Below are 23,076 nucleotides of genomic sequence, written 5' to 3' on the forward strand. Positions count from 1 at the left end.
TTGTCACCTTTACTGAGACTGTGATCTCAATGTGTTTAGCATTTTCACTTCACTTAGGATGCTGTATAAAGCCACGTTGGTGGCCCCCAGGTTAACAGTTTTCTCTAAAATCAGGCCAGAGCTGCAATCCCAAGCTGACATCTGAGATATTGAGCTGTAGGCTGGAGGACCAAATGTGAGGTCTTGACCTGTCCCTTTTGCTTTTCAGAAAGCTGGGGGGTTGATTTTGCATCTCAGGTTAGTTTCAAGAAATAAAATTATGCATAAATTATCAAAATATCCTACTATATGTAGCTGAATAGGATTTAAAATCACTTGAAAAAATATGAGCTGCTGTCCCTGAGGTAGCACTCCAGCACTGATGGATTGAAAAATATCATTTTACAAACACTTTGTATAACAAAAGTTATTTCAGAAATAATTCCTTGTGATACCTAATTACAATGTTATCAAAATAATAAAAATTAACTTTCTTTAGAACAAGCCAATAGACTACTCAGCTATAACAATAGGATCAACCTAGTCAAACCACGTATGGGAAGACAGAAACTAATTTTAAAAGTGGAATTAGTCTATTTTACCATTTGCTACAGAAAACACTAATGAGCAAATGTACAAATGGGTGTAGGCCAAGTTCTCGTTAACCAGCTTTACAGCTGGGCTGAATCCCCACTTTAAGGTCACTCAGTCGCTGTGCATGTACTGTTATATTATAATATATATTGACAAAAGCCTGTTAATAGGATTGTGACTCCTGCTTTCTCTGGTTGAATTTCTAGCTCTTCTGCTCAATTACTGCTGGACTACTCCATTATTTCCTTCTAGCTGCTTTTGCATGGATGTGCATTGAAGGTATTCACCTCTACCTTATAGTTGTGGGAGTCATCTACAACAAGGGTTTCTTGCACAAGAATTTCTATGTCTTTGGCTATGTCAGCCCAGCCGTGGTTGTTGGAATCTCTGCTGCACTGGGATACAAGTACTATGGCACCACAGAAGTGTAAGTCACTGTTTCTGTGTCCAAATCATCGTACAGAGGGAGACAATAATCACAAAAGCACATTTCAAGGCATTTTCTGCTGTTTAATTTTCAGATGTTGGCTCAGCACTAAGAATAACTTTATATGGAGTTTTATAGGACCAGCATGTCTAATAATTCTTGTAAGTATAATTTTAATTTTTTATTGTAGTACATAAAGCCAATAATAAAAGGTGTTTAATAATCACCCACCCACTGCCAGCATAGCTGTGAGTGCTAATTATAGGGCAGAATTGACTAATTTAGACCTTTTTATAGTACCTCTAAATTATTTATATGCTGTACATCTAAATACTTTACTAGTCTGAAAAATGAATGTTTGACAAAAAAAGTTCAATATAATATCAGAGGAGTTTTTTCGCACTCTCTTTCTTTTATCCTAACGGTTTGTGAAATTCTGTGAAGCATTTCTGGTTTTTGCAGAGAAGCATCTTTGTGTGTCACTGGCATCTCAGCATGGCTCAGCAGGAGGTGTTACACAGACACCATCCCAGCAGACAGATAATCTGGTTTTTCAAATGTTGTGTGACTTAATCTCTTATCAGTGATCGGTCATCTTTGTAAGATTAGACTGTCATCTTTGTGGTTTTATCATTCGCATGTACCCTGTCATCATCAAAGCCATTTTAAACTAAATTGCGACGTCAGAGAAAAGAACCTGCTATTTCACATGGGCAGACAAGTCAAGTATTGATAGCCCTATTTCAGCTGTGAAGAGGGCCCTTTTAATTCCCATTGGAAGTGGTTTCAAACCTGCAAATTTGGCAGGTATTACATGTTCAATTCTGAATCGAGATGTTTTTGGTGTCTCAGGAGCATTCCTAAGTGCTATAAAGTTTAAGGAACCATTCTGGCTGTAATGGGGCTGTATTCTGTATGACTGTGCTGACAGTGATAGCTGAGCTAACAGGAGGAGAAGGTGCAATAGTGAGGCCTCACAACACCCATGGTCAAGTCAGTTACAGCTGTGTTCCTTTTTAAGCTATTTGGTATAACGTGAGGATTTGTTAAAAAAAAAAAGTGGAAGATCATAACGCATTCAACTTGGTAGTGAAACAGATTTATTTCAAGGCATTATCCATTTCAAAGCTTAATAAAGTATCAGGTATAATTCTGATCAAATTTCACGCGAAATTCCCAGTGCATATTGGGTACAGCTGGAAACAACCTGCCAATATAGCTGCAAGGGTATGCCTCCCCATCTCACTCTTCTGGTGAGCACAGCAGATTTTGAGAGGCAAAGCACCCTGACCTCCCTTGGGTCAGTGCTTCTGGGTCAGATAGCCCTGGTGTCCAGCAGGTTAATAAGATGAATAAAATTATGGCAAGGCATCATCCTTTACTAGGAAATTCTTACAATTCTTAGGTTTATGTTTACAATTTCCTATTTCCTCTTTGGACCTTATCTTTCCTTCCATGGAGGCAGCAGGGCTGGGGTTTTGTTGTTATTTCTCTCATTGCTGCTCCTCATTTGCCCTCAAGTAAAGATTTATGCACAGTGATGCATCTCTGTAGGGTTAGCACACGAAAATCGCATTATCAAACATACAAAATGCCCCAAGAGCAGGCATCTGTAACCTTGTTTTCAGCTCCAGCTGAGCTGTGCCCAGTGGGGATCTCAGGTACACAGCACAGAGGCAGAGCAGGTCTGCAGTGGCTTTGCTGAAAATCTGGCTGGCTGCAGAAGCAAATCCTGCAAGCTGGACTCTCAGGCCTGTAGACATTCTCTGAGCACTCCAGATCTTCCAGCAATCCCTGCAAATTAAAAGGAAAAAGGGAGGTGTTAGAAGATGATCCAGGCCTGTATGCCAGTGCAGCCCTCCTATGGATGAGGAGAGCAGCCAGACAGTTTCTTTCTCTCTCATTCCTTTGCCTAAGACCTGTAGCTGAACAGCAAAGAGCCCTGTAGTTGTTCAGCTACTTTTGGTGTGTTATAGAAGTATTTTGTGCTAATTTGTTTTCCCAGCATTTGCATACTTTCATTTAGTGTCTCCTCATAACAGTGTGCTCCTAGATTGTGGGGGGAAAGGCAATCTGCTTTCAGCAAGGTGCTTCAGCAGCTCCAGGGTTTTTTTGAGGGTTTTGACAGCTTGTTTTGACAGCAAAATGAAGCCTGAACTTCAAGAGGGATATTTTCTAAGATTGTAGGTATCTAGATATTTTGCTTGTGCTCTATCCAGGTAGTACACGAAAATATGGAAAACCCTATGAAAATAGGCACTGACACTGGAAGAGGAAGTTGGTGTCAGATGTCTTCTCCGTGGAAAGCACATTGTTGGTAGCAATTCTGTTTCCATTGTCCAGCCTTCCAGTGTCCTGCTGAGAACACTACATGGGCTCAACATGACAAAGATTACTCTTTCCAAAGTAGCGCCACTCAGGCAGTCCTTTTAATTACAGGAGCCAATCTTTTCCCGATATTTCCATTCTGCCCACAGCTAATTAAAGAGAAATAATTTTAAAAATATTAGTTAAGAACTCTGACAAGAAAATATCATTTTTGTTCTAGAATAACCAGATAAGGCACTACAACCATCATTCAAAGCTGAAATATCTGGCAGCTTCAAGTTTACCTTTAATCCTAAACTTCATCTGCTAATAGCATTGAATTTGCAGATTTTCCAAGACAGTTAGGAGATCATGGATACCAATTCTCTGGAGGGCTACTCACCACAAAATTCTTGCACAAAACCATTAAAAACATTGTCAGGACAAATGCCCATGTACCCAAATGGTGGTTTCCCTTTCTGTGAGTGGGACCCAGGAGATTTGTGGTTTGGATTATACTGTAATATGCTTCTAAGACAGCATGTAAACGATGAACAGAACCCCTCCTGTACCAATGGTTAGCTGTCTCAGGGCACATTGTTTCAGACATGTCCTTGGGCTGTAAATCTGTAGTGAAAATGAAGCATAGGGAGCTCAAGTGTATCAGGAGTACAAATTAAGTTCTTCTGTGATTGCCTAAGCAGAAACACTACTTCTGAAGGTGTTTGCTTATTAATACTAAGGTTCTATTAGAAGTCTTAAGTGCAAAGTAATGGCCTTATTGATCCCATTTAAAAATTATTATTATTATTGAGTTGGCGACCGTACATGAAAAGAAGTGGGTCAGAAACTCTTTAGATGGACTTAGCAAAGAAAGAGCATTTTAAACCTTTAAAAAACAAGCTGCAAACTGAAGATAATTTCTACAATTTATTCCTTCCTCCTAATATTTGTAATCTTTAGAACCACAACCATTTTAACTAAAACTATGCAGTAGATTAGATCAAAGCATACAAGTATGGAGAAATCATTTATAACAAGTATTTAAACTTTTTAATAGGAACGTGAGTTTATCTCAAGCTTTAAGGGACAAACATTCACACACATGGCAGCCAAAGACTGATTGAGGCAAAGACAAATATAAACACCAGAGATAAAATATATGAAAATGGGGGAGGAAAAAAAAACCAGAGAATAAAAAGAAGCCCTAAAAGACTTTCTTTTCTATTGTAATACACTCTTACAGTAATAATCTGCCTGGTAATAAGTGTGTAGAATGGAAATGAGTATTTGTCGCCAGGGTGACGTGGCTGCAGTTTTGATTAGCATGTAATTTCTCTCAGCAACAAACTCCTTCCCATTTTGGAGCATTTCAACATGGCTTTCCCCACCTCTGGCATCATAGCTTTTTGAGTGGGAGTAGACCTGTGTAAGGGCTTTATTCTGTACCCCTGGTGGTTTTGGAATCTTCATCTTTTAAACTCTATAGACACAGCATAAGTTCTTCCACTTGTACCTATTTGAGGTTCAGTTATATATTAGTTATCCATTTGGGAGTAGAAATGATGTCTGGAAGGGTTGGCCAAGGGCTGTTAACACTGTAGTTATGAAAGTCTACAAGACATTAAAAGGAAAATTTGGAAAAGAATCACTGCTATTCCAAGTGCAGCTCCAGCCAACCCTTCTAATATACCTGTCTCCCACAATGTTCTCCCATCAAATCTGTTCAGCTGAGCTTTGTGCAGCAAGTTCAAAGTCACCCATGAAAACATGATTTGTGCCTTTACAGTATCGACAGAGTCATGCAGACTTGACTGTTGTACCTGCTGTCACTGTCACAATAAATTGGCACACCTCTGTGAGGAACCAGGACTCAGAAGTGTGACGTGTTGTAACATTAATAGGTACAATTTGCCATTTGACAGTATAAATCTATCACTATCATTTGTTGAGATCACCTCTCTAATAAAAAATACAGACTTGCTCTTTGAGGCTGGAACATTTCCAAAATTGAACATCATCCAAATAATCCTCTCTGTGGCTTTTATCCAAACATCCCAGTGCTGTGCAGTGAGGAGGTAGCTCCTGCACGCTATTCCTTGTTTTACCTCTCTAATGAGTGTTTTTAGGGACTTTGAAGGTGTCTGGCTTGGCTTCAAGTTCCAGTTTCTTGAAACAATTGGTAATTGTAGTGTTTACAGCTATAAAAATGGCTTATACATGAACCCTGCAATTTTCAGAGCATTCTTGTGCACTTGACTTAGAACGTACAAGCCAAGAATAATTCTTGGAGTGGTGTCCCCAGAAAATCCAAGCTCTTTTTTTAATAAATGTAATGAATAATCAACTGTAAAGCAAAAATATTCTAAGAATTTCAGTGATTGATTAACTATACTGGTTTGCACCTTTCTTATATAAATGAATGGGTAAATGAATAAAATATACAGATTGCAGTTGCAAAATGCAAAAAAGTGACGAATGAGTGATGAAAGCAGGCTAGCAGTAGAGTAATGCTTGTCATTAAGGAACTGCCTGCATATTCATTAGAGGTAGTCGATTACTTAAAAAATACATTCATCAGATAATTTATTTGATGAATTTTACCATTATTTGTCAAATAATTTATTCAACAAAAAAAGGTAAAATTAAAGGATTAGTGCATTTATCAAATCTTAATGGACAGCTCTAATACTTATTCAGTTCTGTACATTTAGGTTGATTCAGGATTAGTAATACTGCTGCAATCAATGCAGAAGAATTCCTGGCAAATCCATTACTGTGCTGTTTTCTCATATACTCACAAATTTCATGTACTTAATCTAGAATATTCAAACTGAACATATTTCTTTGAAAAATAGATATTCAAAGAATTTAAGATATTACATTTTCCCAAGCTTCAATAAAGAACATGGTCTGACAGACCATTGTTACCATCAAAAAAAAAATAAAGAAAAGAAAAAAAAAAAAGAAAAGAAAAGCAGCCCCTCTGAGGTGAGTCACATCACACTGATGTCATCAAGTCCACTGTCTCTTTGGGCTTCCTCACTTTATTATCCTTGTTCTTCAGTGAAACATTGCACAATCAGTATTCCTGACATTTCTTGATATTCTAAGAATTATTATCAAAAATGTTCCTCGACCTCTGACTTCCACCACAACAAAACATAGCATCATCTCACATTTTTCAGTGAATATTTATGCTCTAAAAAATTCAATGGGTTTTTTTGTGATAAATGCTTAGTTATGTTTCTTAGATAGATGTGAAAGATATACTCCACCGTTAACTGTGTGTTTTTCAGAAAATAGCTGTTTAAAACATTTTTTTACATCTACTGTTATTTCTCAGTCTGCCTTTTTAGTGGAAATAAATTCCTACTGGGACTAGCAATGCCTTTATTATTCTTTTTTAAAGAGTAATAGTCCCCTTTTCATTAACCTCTCAGTGGCTTCAGTTAAAGGTGTCTCCATGGCATTTCTTATGCCATTGTGGATAAAGTGAAGAGAATTAATTATATAGTGGCATTAAAGACCGAGTCTGAAACTTTGCTTGAAACAGATTAGTTTAAACCACAGTGCTGTTCAGCAACAATACCTGCTGTGCTAAATAATAACCGAGTCAGAAAATACTTGCCCTGTTCAGTGGACAGGATCAACAGCTTCCATATTGCCAAACCCAATGGATGCAATTTCTCAGCAAGACCAGAGCTTTCACATGAATCAAGGTTTCAGCTTCCTTCTCTCTGCTATTAAAGCCCCAATTCTATGGTCCCTGGACATACTTAGAAAAAAGAGGGGTATGTCCATTAGTCATTTTAGAGTAATGTAATTAGAAAAAATATTTGATCCTGTGTTATTGCATAGTAACAAATTCATTACATAAGGCTAAAGGGTCCTTGAAGGATGTTCCAAACAAAAGTGTTTGATTTTTAAAAAATCAACTTAGTAGTTCTGTAAGAAAAAAGTAAATTAAGTTCTCCCTTGCTGTCCCTGGAAGGACACTAGGCTCGAAACTCGAGCATGTCCTCTGTCACCCAGAGTGAACCAAGCAGACAGAGCAGGGGAGGGAGCACAGGTGGATGTCAAGGGAAAGGAGAAGAGCACCTGCATCTGCCAGCTGGCTGCAGATTTCCTGAGATGTTCCACAGCTCAGAGCAGATTAATGTCGCACGCATCCTCCTTCAGTTCTAGAAAGACTCTTTGAATGGATCCATGTATAACCAGCTTTTGTGGGGTTTTTTTGAGGAAAGCCATACAACTGACTGAAATAGGTTAGTTTTGTTGGTTTGTGTTTTAGGGTTTTTTCATTGTTTAATATCTTCTTGGTGGTTCTGTTATGTGCCTTGTTCTAAACACAATTACTATAAACATATATGCTTACCCTAAATTGTTCACTGAAAGGACACCATAGGTTTGCTTTAGACAGTTAGCATAGACTGATGAGATGTCTTTTAGTTAGCATAGCCATAGGTGATGTCTTTTGGACTTTCTTAGCAATTACATAATGACTTCATCCACATGACATCTCACTTGAATCAGATCTTCTTCCACTATCCTACTGCCCCTTTGATTCATTCCTGACAGGCATTTACAGAGGCGAACTTAAATTCACAACAGTAATTGCACAGGAATACTGTGCTTGGAAATCTTACTTGGACACTAAAAGAAGTTTTTGTGGTCTTGAATAAATCATGCCATGGGAATTTGTGACCATATCCACAACAGAATCACAGATAGTTCTGAAAAAGCAAAAGGCCAAATCCTCAAGAGGCTTTGGCAAATTGTGGAAGGTATGGATAGCTTTCTGACAAATATTCACGCCTCCAAAATTGAAAATACATCTTTTTCTCAGACTTCACATCTCAGTCATGCTCCTGATGCTTTCTCCTTCTTGGTAGCTCATCCAGTCACTGAAGCTAGTTGTACTAAAAGATGATGTACAACTATTTCACTCCCCTTTGCTGTGTGAAACTCCTGCAGGGTTCCTACACGAGGCTCCAGATGCAGCCTAAGAAAGGTTTCCATATATGCAAGGAAACCATAGGAACAGGAGCAATGTGTAGTCTAAGCTTTTTGATGCACCTTGAATCAGTTCATTAAACAGCCTGATTTATGTCACTCCAAACTCACAAGACAATACATCTTCTCAAAAGCTTCTTGGAAAAGAGTAAACCTAGGGATTATTTACACTGTGAGCAAGATAGACCCCAGTCCTACCACTGGATCTAACTGGGGTAACATTTATGTCTGAGATCAGGTACAGCTCAGTTGGTTCATCCCTCCTGCCCTTGGCTGCAGAGCTGACAGTAAATAATGTGTTTGGTTTTGCAATCCAATAAGAAATAACATTGAATCCACAAGTCTGCAAAGCTGTTTACCCTGATGAAAAGCATGGAAACCCCATTTATTTTTTAATTTACGTCTTCTTTTAAGTGTTATAAAAATATAAATATAACAGTTAATTGAGTCTAAATCTATAGCTTGAAGTATGTAAAAGAAAACTTTGAAATATTCATAAATAAAAAGCAATCCTATGTGAACTTTTTTTTTTTTCCCCAAGTCAGGATTTGTAATAAACTCATTTGGCTACGTTTTAACTTCTAAAACAAGAGAAATCATTAAAATCTTAGAAGCATAAAATTCTACCCCTGAATAATTGAAAATATTTCCCAAAAATACAGCCTAAAGGGGAGTAGGAAACGGAACAAAGTTTTTGTTCCGTTTCCTACTCCCAGATAAGACTGCTGTTGTATACTTAAAGCTTTCGAGAAGATCTATTCACTGGGGACATGGTAATGAGATAAATCAGTCAGGAGACAAACCCTGACTCTTTGACTGCCAGCTTGTGTCCAATTTTATGCAATTAATGCAGCATACATTTTCATTTTGAAGTTTAAACGGTTGTATTGTTAATAACTTAATTCCGTTCTCCCGGGCTGCGGTAACGATGACCCGCTGAACGCTGTGGCTTTAGCCACCATCAGCCATCCAGCCAGAGAGGCAGGCATGGATTGCTCTCCCTGGCAGAACCCAGACCATCACAAGCTCATTAATTCAAACACTCGTAATGAGGGTCATTGTACAGGCTGATACAGATGCAGCTGCTCTGAACTTCAGACATTTTTTGAAAGAGCCAAATTCAATATGATATATGTAAAAAATTCAAGTATATGCCTAAGAGAGCAGCAGGAGAAATTTTCTCATTCTTTTTTGTGAGATCTGACATCAGCATATAGATGGTTTCATCAATTATTGAGACAGAGACTAAGAAAGGAAAAGGGAATGATTTGGGGGTTTCATTTTTGAAGTTTGAATTTAAAGTGCTCAGACTGAATCAGAACTAGTATGTCTGAGTCTTTAGAATTAGCTGCTTCTTTCTTATACCTTCTCTTCTTTGTAACACTAGAGAGCCTTTAAAGGCTGGTATTTGAAATGTTTTAATAACTTTTGAAAGGCTGGGGTGTATCTTTTTACACAAAGATATCATACATGAAATTACTGATTCCTTTTTCATTCTATAAATAATGTGCATTGGAAATACTCTCAAAACCTCAGCCTCATATTAAACAATTGTAGCAGTGTTTAAAAAACAAAACTATTTAGATAATCCTGGATGAGGAACTGGGGGTCGAGGGAAATCCAGGTCTTTCTGCTCCAGTGAATATTTAATTATTTATATGGCATGGAATAGATCCAGCAGTAGCAGTAGCAGTGAATAACTACACAGAGCTGAAGAAACCAAGGGTCATAGCCAAGTCTGAATATTAAGTAAAACAGAAAATTGTGCCCCATGTCTCCAACATCCTGTATAAATGTGCTGTCCACAGGGATTTTCATTGTTCAGGAGTGTCCTTTCTGGTTTTATTCAGAAAAGCCATCCTGGTCAGGAAGCGTTTCCTGGTGAAAACACAGTCTAAAACAGTAAATGTCTTTTAGTGCTAATGAACTGACATTTTTCAAGAAAAAAAGTCTTGGATGAAATTTTTTTGAATGCCCTGTCCTGATCCATTTAATTTCACCACAAGTCCAGGTGCTAACTGAGCCACTGCCATGAAAGACAGACCATTCCCCTCTGAGCTTTCAAGTGCTCTTTGTCTTGCTTTAAAAAAGGAAGGGGGGGAAGAAGGAAAAAGATGTCTTAGTTGTCAAATCTGACAGCTTTCAGCTACCTTGATGGGGCAAAATGATGATAGAACACTTCACTCAGTGTCTTACAATTTAATTGTAATTAATTATGAAAGAAATTACAGCTCTTCAACATGAGTGCAAATATTTTTATTTGCAAGTTTTATTAAATTTTGTGTAGCTCATCCTATTCAGTGTTCAACTAACAAAAAATACCATTCTGTGTCTACACAGGGAGAGTTTCATGCAGTGTGAAGCACTAACATCATATTTACTTGAGGACAGAACACTATAATACTCTTCCAGTATGTAAAATAGGTGTATTTCAGAGTGGAATTAAAGACCTATTTTAAATATAGCTGTTGCTAGGCAATGTGCTATTAGCAGAACTCCAGCAGCCTGGAACACTTAGGATTTTAGGACCTACATGCTCGTTCTTATATTATTATTTAGTTTCTCAAATACTAGCAATCCACAGAGAGGGTTGGTGATTCGCTTAGAAAATAGGTGAGATTGTTCCTCAGTGCTCTCTGCTGGGGCAGTCCCAGACCTGACAGGAGTGGCAGCCAGAGCAGCAGCATCTTGATCTGTCCATGCCCAGCTTTCCTTCCTTGCAGATGCACCTGCTCAGGTAGCAGGGAGACAGAGGGAGGGATGCTCACCTGCAAGCAGACTTTCAGGGATATCCTAGATGCAGGTGGAGGTAGGTTAGCTCCATTCTTTTCCCATCCTATTCTAAAATACATATGACTGATTGAACAGAGATCCCTGGGCTAATTCCTTTGGCAAAGCCTCCCTGTTGCTGACCAGATGATTAGGAGAGCACCAGTAAATTTCTTTGAATTCTAAATTGCTTTCTCTCTCCTGCAAGAGGACATTATCCAGATCAGTGCTGTGGGTCAGATCTGATCCTAGGAGTTGTACCACTCCAGATTGCTCTGGACTCTTCCTTGTGTGCCTGTTGTACCTACCCCAGCAACATCACAGTTCTGAACATGGCAACTGTAGCATGGAGATCCCCAAAACAGCAGCAGGAAAAGTTCACTGTCCTGCTCTTTACCACAGTGTGCATCCATGACTCTTCTAAGTGCTAAAACCTGCAGCAGTGCCCACTGTTTCCTGTGAATGTCTTGGGACTGCATTCTCTGTGGTGTGCAGTGATAAAGCCTTGACAATGCTGGTGGAAATAGGAGTTTTACTATTTAACTGGCATTCTGCATATTAGCTTAATGGGGCCAGAATTCCCTCTAAAACCCTAAATCCTTCTGACCCTTTTCATATGTGATGTCCCAGAGAGGGATATAACACTTCATCTTTCCTTTAAACTCCATCTCAGGTGTACAACACAACCCAGTTCCTGCAGGTTTGTGTCTCCTTAGACATTATCCAGGGTTATACAGCTACATAAATGTAGTTGCCCATATCTACAGAATCCTGATTTCATGGGCATCCTAATAATTGCTCTTGTTCATTTCCTATTTCTCACAAATATATTTTAAGATTTTCATTTGTTCATAAATATACCACAACATTTCTAGAATTTAAGAATGCTAAAAATACTTTTACAAATATCTTTAGGGAGACTTGATTCCCTGAAGATGCTGTGAGTGGAGGCTTTTTCTGTATCAGTCCTTGACTTTGATTAACCACTTAAAAAAAGAAAAAAAATGAATAGATTAATTATTAAAATTAGTCCTGTAGTGCACCTGAGCAATGATGAGTGAAACATGATTCTCACTGAATTGCAGAGGAGGCAGAGCTGAGGATGCTCAGCACTTCAGAGAATTGCCCTGGTAGGGGGAAAGTCAGAGGTTTTCTTTGTAAAATGGTAAGGACTGAGCGCACTGTTTGCCCAATAGCAGTTTGGGGTGGTTTGTTAAATAAATAAAATACAAAAAAAATTATTCAGTTCAGGGCCTGGAACCAATGCAATTCCCCTCTAGTCTATTAGCCTTGCCGAGCAGCCCCTCGCAGGACACAGCAGTTTCTCTGCCTGCTCAGCCATGTAATAGCACTGCAAACAAAGGCACCGGAGCCACCGTGTCACACTGTGACATCGTTATTCACTCCATAAAACCGCGGCCGTGCCCAGCCCCTCACACCCTGGCTTTGCCCCCAGCTGCAGACTCACTGTGCTCATTATTCAGGTGAGCTGTCCCCAGGCTGGCCCTGTGCACAGCCTGTCCTGAGCTGGTGTCACAGCTGCCTGCACATCCTGCTCTGCTCAGCCTCTCCCTCTCCGGGGACACCATGCCTTATGTTTGCCATTTCCTTCTCAGTCACCTGGCCTGTCACCTTAAGGCAGTCTTAATTATAGTGCCAGTGAAGGTTTAGTCAATAAGATCTTAAGACTGTGGTTTAATTACAAAAATGAAAACACATGATTACAACCAAAATAAGTATAAAACAATATTTGGCTGTAAGGAGCGATCGAAACTTTTTAGATGTTTCAGAGTCTCTCATGCAGAGGCCTCTCTCCCTCAGACAGAAAATTTGGGGATCCAGGACTTCTTGTGTACATCTGTATTTTAGATAACTTCTGCAGCCTACTACCTCAATTTCTGCTTGTTTGAAACTCAGTTTTGGACACAAATTCAAATGTCTGAAGTGCTTGTACCTTTGGCTGGGCATTTTAAGTGATTTGACTTCTTATTCCATTTGTTGGAACACATAAGGCTCTTTGGGGATATCAGTTCCATTTCCCCTTTAGTCCTAATAAGTTCAACTTATTAGTGTTCATACTCAGTCCTGTCATCCAATATGAACTTTTTACTTTACATTTCCCAGAAATAGAGGCCATTGGCGTTTTCATAGCAAAGAACGTGCAGAGTATCAGGTTGAAGCAGGATGCATTAAGTTTAGGATACCTTTTGGGATATCTATTGGATTACCAGTTTTCTCCAAAGGCCACACTTGACACATTGTTTACATTAGGTGGTTTTTTCCTCCTGGATTTACCCATTAGTTCATGCTATTGTTTTCCCTCATGTTTTGCTTCATTTCTGTGTCGCAGGGTAGTTACTAAACCTTTGTTGCTATCCATTTCATCCCCCCTCAAAGGAAAAAATGCAGTTCCAGAGGTTTCTAACTTAGGTTGAAGCATTGTATATGTGCTTTCACTTAGCTATAGAAATTTTTATTAATGGAGTGCTTTAAAATGGGGCAAAGACCAACTTAAGACTTTAATAAATCTTGAAAATGACCAAGTGTTTCAGAAGTTAAGTTCACCCTCATTACCCTGTAACACTACCTCCTGTGAGGCTACCTGAGACATATTGTACAATAATTGTGTTCTGGCAGCTGACTCCAAGAAGCTGGTGTTAACCTCTCCCGCTCCCCTGATACATACAGATTATTCCCATTCAAATGGGCTGGTGAATGAAAAGATCAGAGTTAATGGGAATTACTTTAATGCAGGAGGCCAAATCCTATTATCCTGTGAAACGGACAGTGCAAATAGTATTTGTGCAAAGGAGCCCCACTGGGACAAGGAGAAATGGAGCCTGCTGCCCACCCCATCCTTGCTCAGCAAAACCTCGCCACTTCTGCAGCTGCTTTTGTGAGAAAGGGGGGTTGGCCCATGGAGCTTCTCACAGAACCTATTTCTGGCAGTTTTTAAAGAAGTTGCAGTGTGTTCTCCATACCTCTGGTACCTTGATCACATTGCCCGCTACCTTTTTCAAATTAATAAGTACATTATGTGAGTTATGAAGATTACAGTGTATGCATGTGTCGGATTTTGGGGGCTGTTTAGATGGTCTGGGAAAAGCCCAAGATGGCCTTGGGTCGCCCGCGTTCCAAAGGACGAGAAGAAACTTCAGATTTTTTCTCGGTCTCGGTGTTTATTAATTGCTTATCTAAAAGATTTTCTCTTGGCCTGACAGAGTTCTGCTCAGCAGTCAGCCATGGGCACACACTGAAAGCCCCTGGGGCGGTCACCTATCTTTATACCCGGAGTTACGTATACAATATTTATCATTTTTCTCCAATACCCTCTACCCTTATTAACCAGTGTTCCCCTAGTAAGGTCCAATCCCAGAGTGCCAACACCACCACAGAAGATGGAGGCCTAGAGGAAGAAGAAGAAGGAGAAGGGCACGCCCCAATTCCTCCATCTTGCCTCTCTAGACCCCCCTGTACAGGGATCTTAAACCCTGTATCTCACACTCCAATTAACTTGTCCCTTCACCATTCACCCCAGTGAAATCCTCCCGTCCTCATACTGATGTCATCTCCCATGTGGGATCAAAGTCCAGCCACCAGACATTTCTGGCAACATTCCAGGACTCCCGAGCCCCCCAGGGGTGGTCTCGTTCACCCTGCACCCCAGTTCTGAGAGATTGAGATCCCACATGCATGAAGTTATTTGATATCTTATTCGCCAACAAATATAAAATAAAAAGTAAATCTGCATATAATTATCCACAACTGCTGACTGACTCATAATTAACTTTGAAAAATTGCTGGTTTAGGAGATATCATAGATTACAATTTTAAATATAAGGAGCTTCAGAATAGCTCTCATGATCAGCACTAGTACAAGGTATTCAGTGAAGGAATAATTCCCAAAACTGCTCATCAGCTCTATCTCCTGTCTTATCAAATTGTAAATATATTATGCTGCATTAAACTATGAGCACGCAGCTAATTAAAGCAGAGACTGCTTTAATATTAGATACTTTCCCTTTGACACAAGAAAAGTGTTCTAAGGACATACTTTATGAGTGTTAACAAATGAAAACGATTCCTTTTCAAGTGGTACTGTGCTCCAACAGCTGTTTGTTTTTTATTCCAGAGACTTTCTTTTTTGTTTGGGTTGGGTTTTTGGTTTGGTTTGGTTTTTTTTAAAGAAAAAGAAGCAGGGGAAAACTATACAGTCTTTCTGGAGAAACAGTTTGGGGAAGGCATTAATTCTATTCATTCTACAGCTGGAACCCCACAGGAACTGACCAAGGGATTGCAGCCAAAGACTTACAAATAGTACCTGAATGACACACAGCTAAAATTTGGATAATTTACTAATATTTTAAATACATTCTGATGTTAAATGCTGCAAAGTAAGAAGGCAACCTTCCACCTTTTTAAAGGAATGCAGTATAAATTTAACTGAAAGATCAGTGAAGCCTAGCCAAGGCAAGAAAGCATCAGAATCACAACTGAGCATCATTTGCAATATTGCTTATTTTAGTTGCTTTTCTTTGTTTCAAACTCAAGTCAAGCGATGCCATTGTAAAAAATCAAGGAAAAAATACTAAAACTATTCATCTATGAAAAAAAAAAAACATAAAAGAGAAGATATACAGCAATACACCTTTCAGTAAAAGCTAGATTTTTAAAATTATTTGTGAAAGCCTCTAAGATTTTTCTGCCACTTGAAAGTTTTCACACCCCAAAGACCTCAAAATGTATGATGCTATTAATGTTATTTAGCAATAAAAGACACACATATTTTGAGATCAATATGATACAGTACAATAGAAAACCCATAGGGTAGAGGGTTTTTTAGGAGTTTCTAAATTTCTCATTCCTTTTTTTAAATTCCATTCCTTTCCTTTCCTTTCCTTTCCTTTCCTTTCCTTTCCTTTCCTTTCCTTTCCTTTCCTTTCCTTTCCTTTCCTTCTTTTGCTTTCCTTCATCTCTACTCAGGAAAAATAATCTCAGCAGGAAATCGAAGAGATTTACCAATAAAATCAATAAACATTTGCAGACTGTTGGTAGTGATACTGTTGAGATAAGGTAGGGTTACATCCCTGTTTGATCAATATTTTTTTCAGGGCTAATATTTTTTTAATAGAAGTGAATCAGAACAGGGTGGATTTTTTCCCCTCCAGGCATGGGATTCTGTAGATTTCAGATACACAAAAATTTTATCTGACTTGTTTCATTTAAATGTTTAACAGTTATTGGCATTCCAAGGTATCCTGGTTTAAACTAAAAGTTTTTCTGTTCACTCCCCCCAGGTTAATTTGTTGGCTTTTGGAGTGATTATTTATAAAGTATTTCGACACACTGCAATGTTAAAGCCAGAAGTCAGTTGTTATGAAAACATAAGGTAAGTTTTCCATTTAGTACAAATGCTACTTTCTTTCTGTAGGTTTAAATACAGGCAGAGATGATAATGAGTATTCAAAAGTAACAGTTCAATATCCTGAGATTTGTAGAAAAATATTTTCTTTTTTCTGTTATTACCCTTATATATATTTGGACATAAATTTTGCAGTCATTATTCCCACTGAGTCATACCTTGTATGATAGGGTGTGTGTGAAAGATGCACAAAGAAAACAAGTGGCCCATATCAACCAGAGATAAAGACTGATGGCAAAGTTAAAGAAGTAATTGTCCTTTTTTCTTAAGTACTTTCCACAGCCTCTATGCAAGGCAAAGCCGAATTCAAATCTATGCCTGAAATGGGACCAAAATATTTGCCTTGAAGTAGCAAGTGATAAGAGATTGGAGCCATTCATGTTATTTGGGAAAAGTCTGCAGTAGGACATTGTGCTTCTGTGGCACTGGGGGATGGAGCAGATTCTTTACTTTGCATGCTGCTATGATTTTTCCATCAACTCACTCTCCTTAAAACTGATTTATAGGGACCTTGAAAACCGTTTGTGCAGGAAAAGCTGAAGTGTACTACAGGGAACATTGAAAACAACTTACTGTTTGTGTTGCTTAGGAACACTCCTGCAGTTTCAATGCATTGCACTAGATTTATAGTTAGGATTTAGCAATCGTTTGATTGATTACTTTCTCTTATTCCTCACCTTTCATAGCTTCATGTGGTGACCTGTTTCTAATGGAGTTGAAAATTATCAATTTTCAGGGGAACAGTGCTAAAAATTTCTGCTGTTCAAAGGAAGTCCTGCAATGACTGAGCTGAAAATGAATAAGAAAGTAATCAGTGGCTTCATTTCCAAGACAACATGCTGTAATTTGTGCAAGTCTGTGACCAGGGCTCTACAGCATCTTGGAAAAAAAAATTTAGCCAATCAGTTTCTACAATTTTAAGGCATCAATATGCTGACCCAGGAACTATTTGAGGGTACTTGTGTTCTAAAAACAAATTTTTTTCCATTTTTAAGAGACAGAATTTTAAAAAGAGCCTGGTTTTATAACTGGCACCGTCCTCTGCAGTGAACCTGAGAGGCAGCCTGGGAATCCTTTGATGTCATGCACATGCACTGACCTAAGAGCATACTGAACATTTTTCTGGGTTATTTTTTTTTGAGGAAGATAGGGGGGAGGAGGAAAAGTGGGGGAATGCTTCATAACAGACATATGTTTTTCCTTGGGGAATTACACTAACAGTAGATTTAAATCAAATCATATGGTGCTGCAGTACACCAGAGAAAACATAGCTGAAGATTAAAGAAGCCAGTGTTTTAAGGCCCTCCAGTTTTACTCCTTTGCTCTTCCAAAGTGGTTGTGTGACTTTGTTCGTGCTACAGTGCTACAGCACACCCTGAAGAGCAGCCCCTGCACTTGCACTTCTCAGGCCTTGGCAGCTGTGAAAGAATTTCCAAGGCAGCACTCACCACCCAAAGGGGAGGGAAAGGAGAGTAGCATGTGCCTGTGTGTTGCTCACAATGTTCTCTCCCTGTCCAGATCCTGTGCCCGTGGTGCCCTGGCTCTCCTGTTCCTCCTTGGGGCTACCTGGATTTTCGGGGTCCTCCATGTGGTCCAAGGGTCTGTGGTTACTGCCTATCTCTTTACAATCTTCAATGCATTCCAGGGGATGTTCATCTTCATATTTCTTTGTGTGCTGTCTAGGAAGGTAAGCATCCTATTCCTTGTGGGAAGTGACGCAGTCTCATGTCCCTGCACTGTCCAGGTGTCCAGCCCTGAAGTTGAGCTTCTGCTTTCAGTGGAGGCAGAACCTCTGTCCAGTTTTTATGTTCTCACATATTTTCTTCAGTTTAAAAACTGAAGTATGAAACATGGGAAAATGTGGGTTTTTAACTGTAAAACTGGTTACAGTGTCATTAACCTGACAGAATAATACAATGAGTGCAATAAAACTTCCAGTATTTTCAATTAGCAGCAAGATTCACCCACACTAGCCTGGGATGATACTTTCTTCAGTGGTCTGTCCTAACATAAATGTCAGCCCCACCTTAAAATATCTAGTGACAGGAGCAGTACAAAATTAATTCAAAGACATATAGACCTATTAATAAATCTATTGCATAATTGAATTCAATATTTTTATTTCAGATTCAGGAGGAGTATTATAGATTGTTCAAAAATGTTCCTTGCTGTTTCGGCTGTTTGAGATAAATGGAAGGAAAACACTCAAAAGCATCTCAGCAGAAGAAAGAAGAAACTTACATGGTGTTGTTATGGATATTACTGCAAAATATGGTATTTTGAAAGTTTGAAATGACTCAGTGAGCAGGCATATCTCTTAACTAAATTACTGGTTTTGTACATACATGTGCATTCGTGCAGAACATCTGTATTATTCTGTATATTAACAGTATACAAAACAAACTGGATCATTGCAAAACAAATATTAATAAAGAAAAGGGAAAGAAATTTCTAAAGAATCTCAAGACCTCATGACTGAGGTTTTGTTTCTAATATTAAAAATATCTGCAGTTCTTGAAAGCAAGATACCAAAAACCAACTGGCACAGCAGATTTTATGAAGTGCTTTGCTAGTGGAAACATATTCACCATCCTTTTCTAGTAAAAAACTTCATACATTAAGTTGTGCGTGACCATCTGAGGGGAATGGGTTCCATTAAAGAGTCAATAGATAAAGATCTGCTTCGGCCTAGACTTTTGAAAACATTTCTTTTAATTTAAAGTAGATTAAAAAAGGAATTTGTTTAATATTATTCTCTTATCACTCTGAAATATATATTTGTATATTAATCAATCCTTTATTTTTATAACTTCTAAAGAACTGTTTAGATCTAAAGAGCTGAGGTCAGATCTGATACAAGAATGGTGGGACAGTCCTTTTATAACTGAAAGATTATTTTGTGAATACTTTGAAAAATATCTGGTTCTCGTTTTATTTAATTGCCAAAAAGACTGAGATCTGCTTAACTGGCACTATGATTTTGGAGGCTGTGGGAAGAAGATGCTTTCACAGGTTTGCCACTTCATAGATGGTTGGAATCCAGACTTTGTAAGATCAAATTAAAGTGGTAGAAATCACCCATGCAGAAGAAGACAGATTTAAATTCAAGGTAATGTGGCTCTGTACCATGTAAAATTCAAATTACAGCAGTTTTCTCACAGCATCTTTGAGTCAAGCAGTTGTCTTCCTCTGAGGCTCCTGGGTTTGAATCAATCCTGCACTTAACCTTAGGAGTGTGAATAGAACCACTAAAATCAAAGGTGCCAAGGTGCAAGTTTGGCAGATCAGGGCATAAACACAACGCATCAACCATTCCACCATGGCATCTGACTTATTTGAAAAATATGCTTTAATTTCACCCATTTAGCACCCAAATTATGTGAAGTGCTGAGCAATTTCCTGTCCACATTGCCTTCTCAGGAAGTGTCCTAGGATCTCAGATGAAGCCCAGTATTTTTGCCAGTGAGGCACTGTAAATATGTAGTTGTTAATAAATCCCACTGTTGTGTTGTCTGTTAAAATAAAGCACTAGTCTGAATTTTATTTATATTAAAGGAAATCTTTTTTTAGTATTAGTCAACTTTGGTTTTTATCCTTTTTTCCTTACACACAAGGTTTTCATTGTATGCACTGCAATGATAGGCTTCATTAGGTATGTTCCATGCCTGTGTCAAGTCTTTTTGAAAAAAGAGTAGTCTATTTTTCAAAAAAAACCTAAAGAAATCTCCTGGTCCTTTGAATGTAAAATATGTGAATAAACTGGAGTGCTTTGCTTTCACATTTTGACATTTCCATTCATTTAAATAAATACAGTGGTAAAAGTTCACATTGTAACATATCATTTGCCCTCAATTATTTGCTGTATTTCCTTTGCTGTTGTCTATGTTCTTCTGAGGTTGGGACATGCAGATACATATTACTTAAAAGAGTATTTTTAGAAGGATATCTACCAGCCCATCATTTTTAATCTCCTGCAGAACTGTAACCTATGGTAAGCTGATCTGGACAAAGCATCTCTAGTAACTATATAATGACTTCAGCATGCTCAGGGAGATTGAAAAAGTTCCTTGGAAAGAAAATATATCATAAATGTTTAGCTTACAATAGTCTTTGTAATGAAAGAACATCTTTTATAAGAAAACTGTTCTCCTGTCTCTGGGTCAGATCTTCATTGAAACCCTGTTTTCCTTACATACAAGGATGAGTTTTCATCTTTTAATACAGCACATAAAGAGCAGATACATTTTTTTTAGATTCCCTGCCTCAGACCCTGAAGGATATTGCAACTGTCCTTCCTAGCACATGCAGATGTACTACAATTAAAAGGTTTATTTGCCACAGCCCTTAGTTACATGAACCCAAATCCAGCAGAGAGAGAAGGGCTGACATTGGACGTAAACTGAAAAAAGAGAGGTTTCAACAAGATATGAGGAAAATCCTTTTCACCATGAGGACTGTCACGTGTTGGAAAGGATTGCTCAGAGAGTTCATACAACTGTGTTAAAATCTTTGGAGGTTTTTAAGACTGCATAAAGTTCCAGCAATCTGATCCCAACCTGACCCTGCTCTGAGCAGGAGGGTGGATGAGATGACCCTCTGAGATCCCTTCCAGCCTGGATTGTTCTATTAGTCTATGGTATCAAATGAGAAAAATAATAATCAGGCATTAGTTACAATTTTGTTATGCAAACTTGCACTCAAGTGCTAAGCAAACTGTTTTTCCAAAAGTAAATTCATGTAATCTATTTATCAGATCAACTAGCTGACTGGTTTGAAAACTAAGAATTTTGTTTAGCACTTTTTAAGATTACACATTTTAGAGGCCTGCCACATGTCCAGTGGGGCCAACAGGAAAAATAACAAAGTAAAAACAAATCAGTGATTGACCAGATACATGAAAAGTAAAATATTAAGGTTTCCCTCTGAAAGTAAATGCTTGATGAAGAAATTTTTTCCATTAAACCAAACAGAAATTTGTGTTCAGTGTTGCATTTCAAGGTTCAGTGTTTCAGAATACAATAAATAAGGTAAAGACTCATCTATTCTGAAATAAATATTCCCTCAAAGAATTAGAATAGTATTTCAAAGAAATTGCAAAAATATTATCACCATAGCCATTGGGTGATTCAGTCTGCTGGAGCTGTGCTAATAAACAGAACTTCTGTGCTCTTAACCTATTGGAATGAAGCAGGTAGTCATTCAAAACAAGACAAATACAGTGCAAATTTATTTCAGACTTCTCTCCACTCCCCAGCAGTCACAGGCCTTCAGCTCAGAACATGGGGATGCTCCAAAGCCAGGACTTGAGCCCCTTGTTGACCACACAGATAAAGCAGTGCTGCTTATGATTATGGGAAGCAGAACAAATATTTTCAGGGCTGATTTCCTCCAGCTGCTACACTTCCAGCATCACTTTTCTCATCAATAATTTCACTTTTTATATATTTATCGTCATAGTTCCTTAAAGGCCTGTTCATAATCACACTCTTGCCATGTGCCAATTAAGCCCAGGAGAAGTCCTACCTCCTTCTTTGAAATATCTATAGACTAGATAAAAAAGCCAAAACCCATGAAGTTAAAACTTCCTTTGCTCTGGGAAAAGAGGTGGTAGGAAGAGAGCCACTGGCCAACAGCTTCCTCCAGCCTGTGTTACTCTTTTCCCTTGGTTCTCATACATCCGGTGCTGAGTGCTCTGAGATTACGGAAGGCACGGTGCCACCTCACCAAAGTCATCCCCATGCAATTTTTATATAAAATTAAGCCTTTAAGATGGATGCAGACTTGAAAACAGCTGATCAGCAACGCCCTGATAGTCCAGTTAAAAACAGCCAAACTGTCAAGTGCAAATGTGCTGAAGCATTTTCACAAGCTGCCTGGCTCCCTGCCAGCTCAGCCCCCACGGCCGGCCGGCGCCGTGGGCAGCCTGTCCGTGGAGCTGCAGCCACAGAAGGACAGGACTGCTGCTCTCAGACTCTGCATCTCCATGACAACGCTCCTGAACAAACCTTGTGGAGAACCAAGAGCCCTCGACACACCCAGACTTTGCCAGGAGTCAGTTCCATGGCCAGGCACAGAACCTGGAGGCCCTGGAACCGCGACTTCAAAGATGCAAGATGTGACTGATATGAAATACAGTAATTCCACCAACTTTACTGCTGCACTGCAATATTGACAGCAGCAGTCCTACTGGCTCAGAAGAACAGAAAGTATGAAAAAAATTCTATACACACCAAAAACTAACAGTAAAACTGGCTTTTGAGAACGTACTTTTTTTCCCAAGTGGAACAAAAAAATGCTTAAAAAAGCACACTGAAATTATCATGAAACATAAGTTATTACTGATTCTATTTATTGTAATATTCATGTTTTGTAGAGGCCTTATTTTACATCTTTAACAATTATGTTTTGTAGAGGTCCTATTTGACATCTTCCCAATGCAGGGTTGCATTTTTCCCAGAATTCCTTTTCCAGAACTATCCCTTTAAATTTGGCAGAAGCTTTACTTCTACAGCTGTTGTTTGGCAGGTCCTTGGGTTTTTCCTTGCATTGCTGGTAAGTGCTC

At 38.7% G+C, this 23,076-nt stretch overlaps 1 protein-coding gene across 1 annotated transcript in view; it reads left to right on the plus strand.

Annotated features, from left to right (window-relative positions):
- ADGRL4 (adhesion G protein-coupled receptor L4) overlaps window positions 1–20,313 on the plus strand; it is a 73,518-nt gene extending 53,205 nt beyond the window's left edge. The window contains exons 12-16 of the mRNA XM_054285813.1: window positions 780–1,000; window positions 1,095–1,161; window positions 16,390–16,481; window positions 18,033–18,201; window positions 18,642–20,313. Coding sequence (XP_054141788.1) covers window positions 780–1,000; window positions 1,095–1,161; window positions 16,390–16,481; window positions 18,033–18,201; window positions 18,642–18,704 — 612 coding nt within the window. The 3' untranslated portion in view covers window positions 18,705–20,313. The remainder of the gene's footprint in view (window positions 1–779; window positions 1,001–1,094; window positions 1,162–16,389; window positions 16,482–18,032; window positions 18,202–18,641) is intronic.
- Window positions 20,314–23,076: the final 2,763 nt, after the last annotated feature.

Source organism: Melozone crissalis, unplaced genomic scaffold, assembly GCF_028551555.1.
Source record: "Melozone crissalis strain CALT ecotype California unplaced genomic scaffold, PUWL_Pcris_2 ptg000045l_1, whole genome shotgun sequence".
NCBI lineage: Eukaryota > Metazoa > Chordata > Aves > Passeriformes > Passerellidae > Melozone > Melozone crissalis.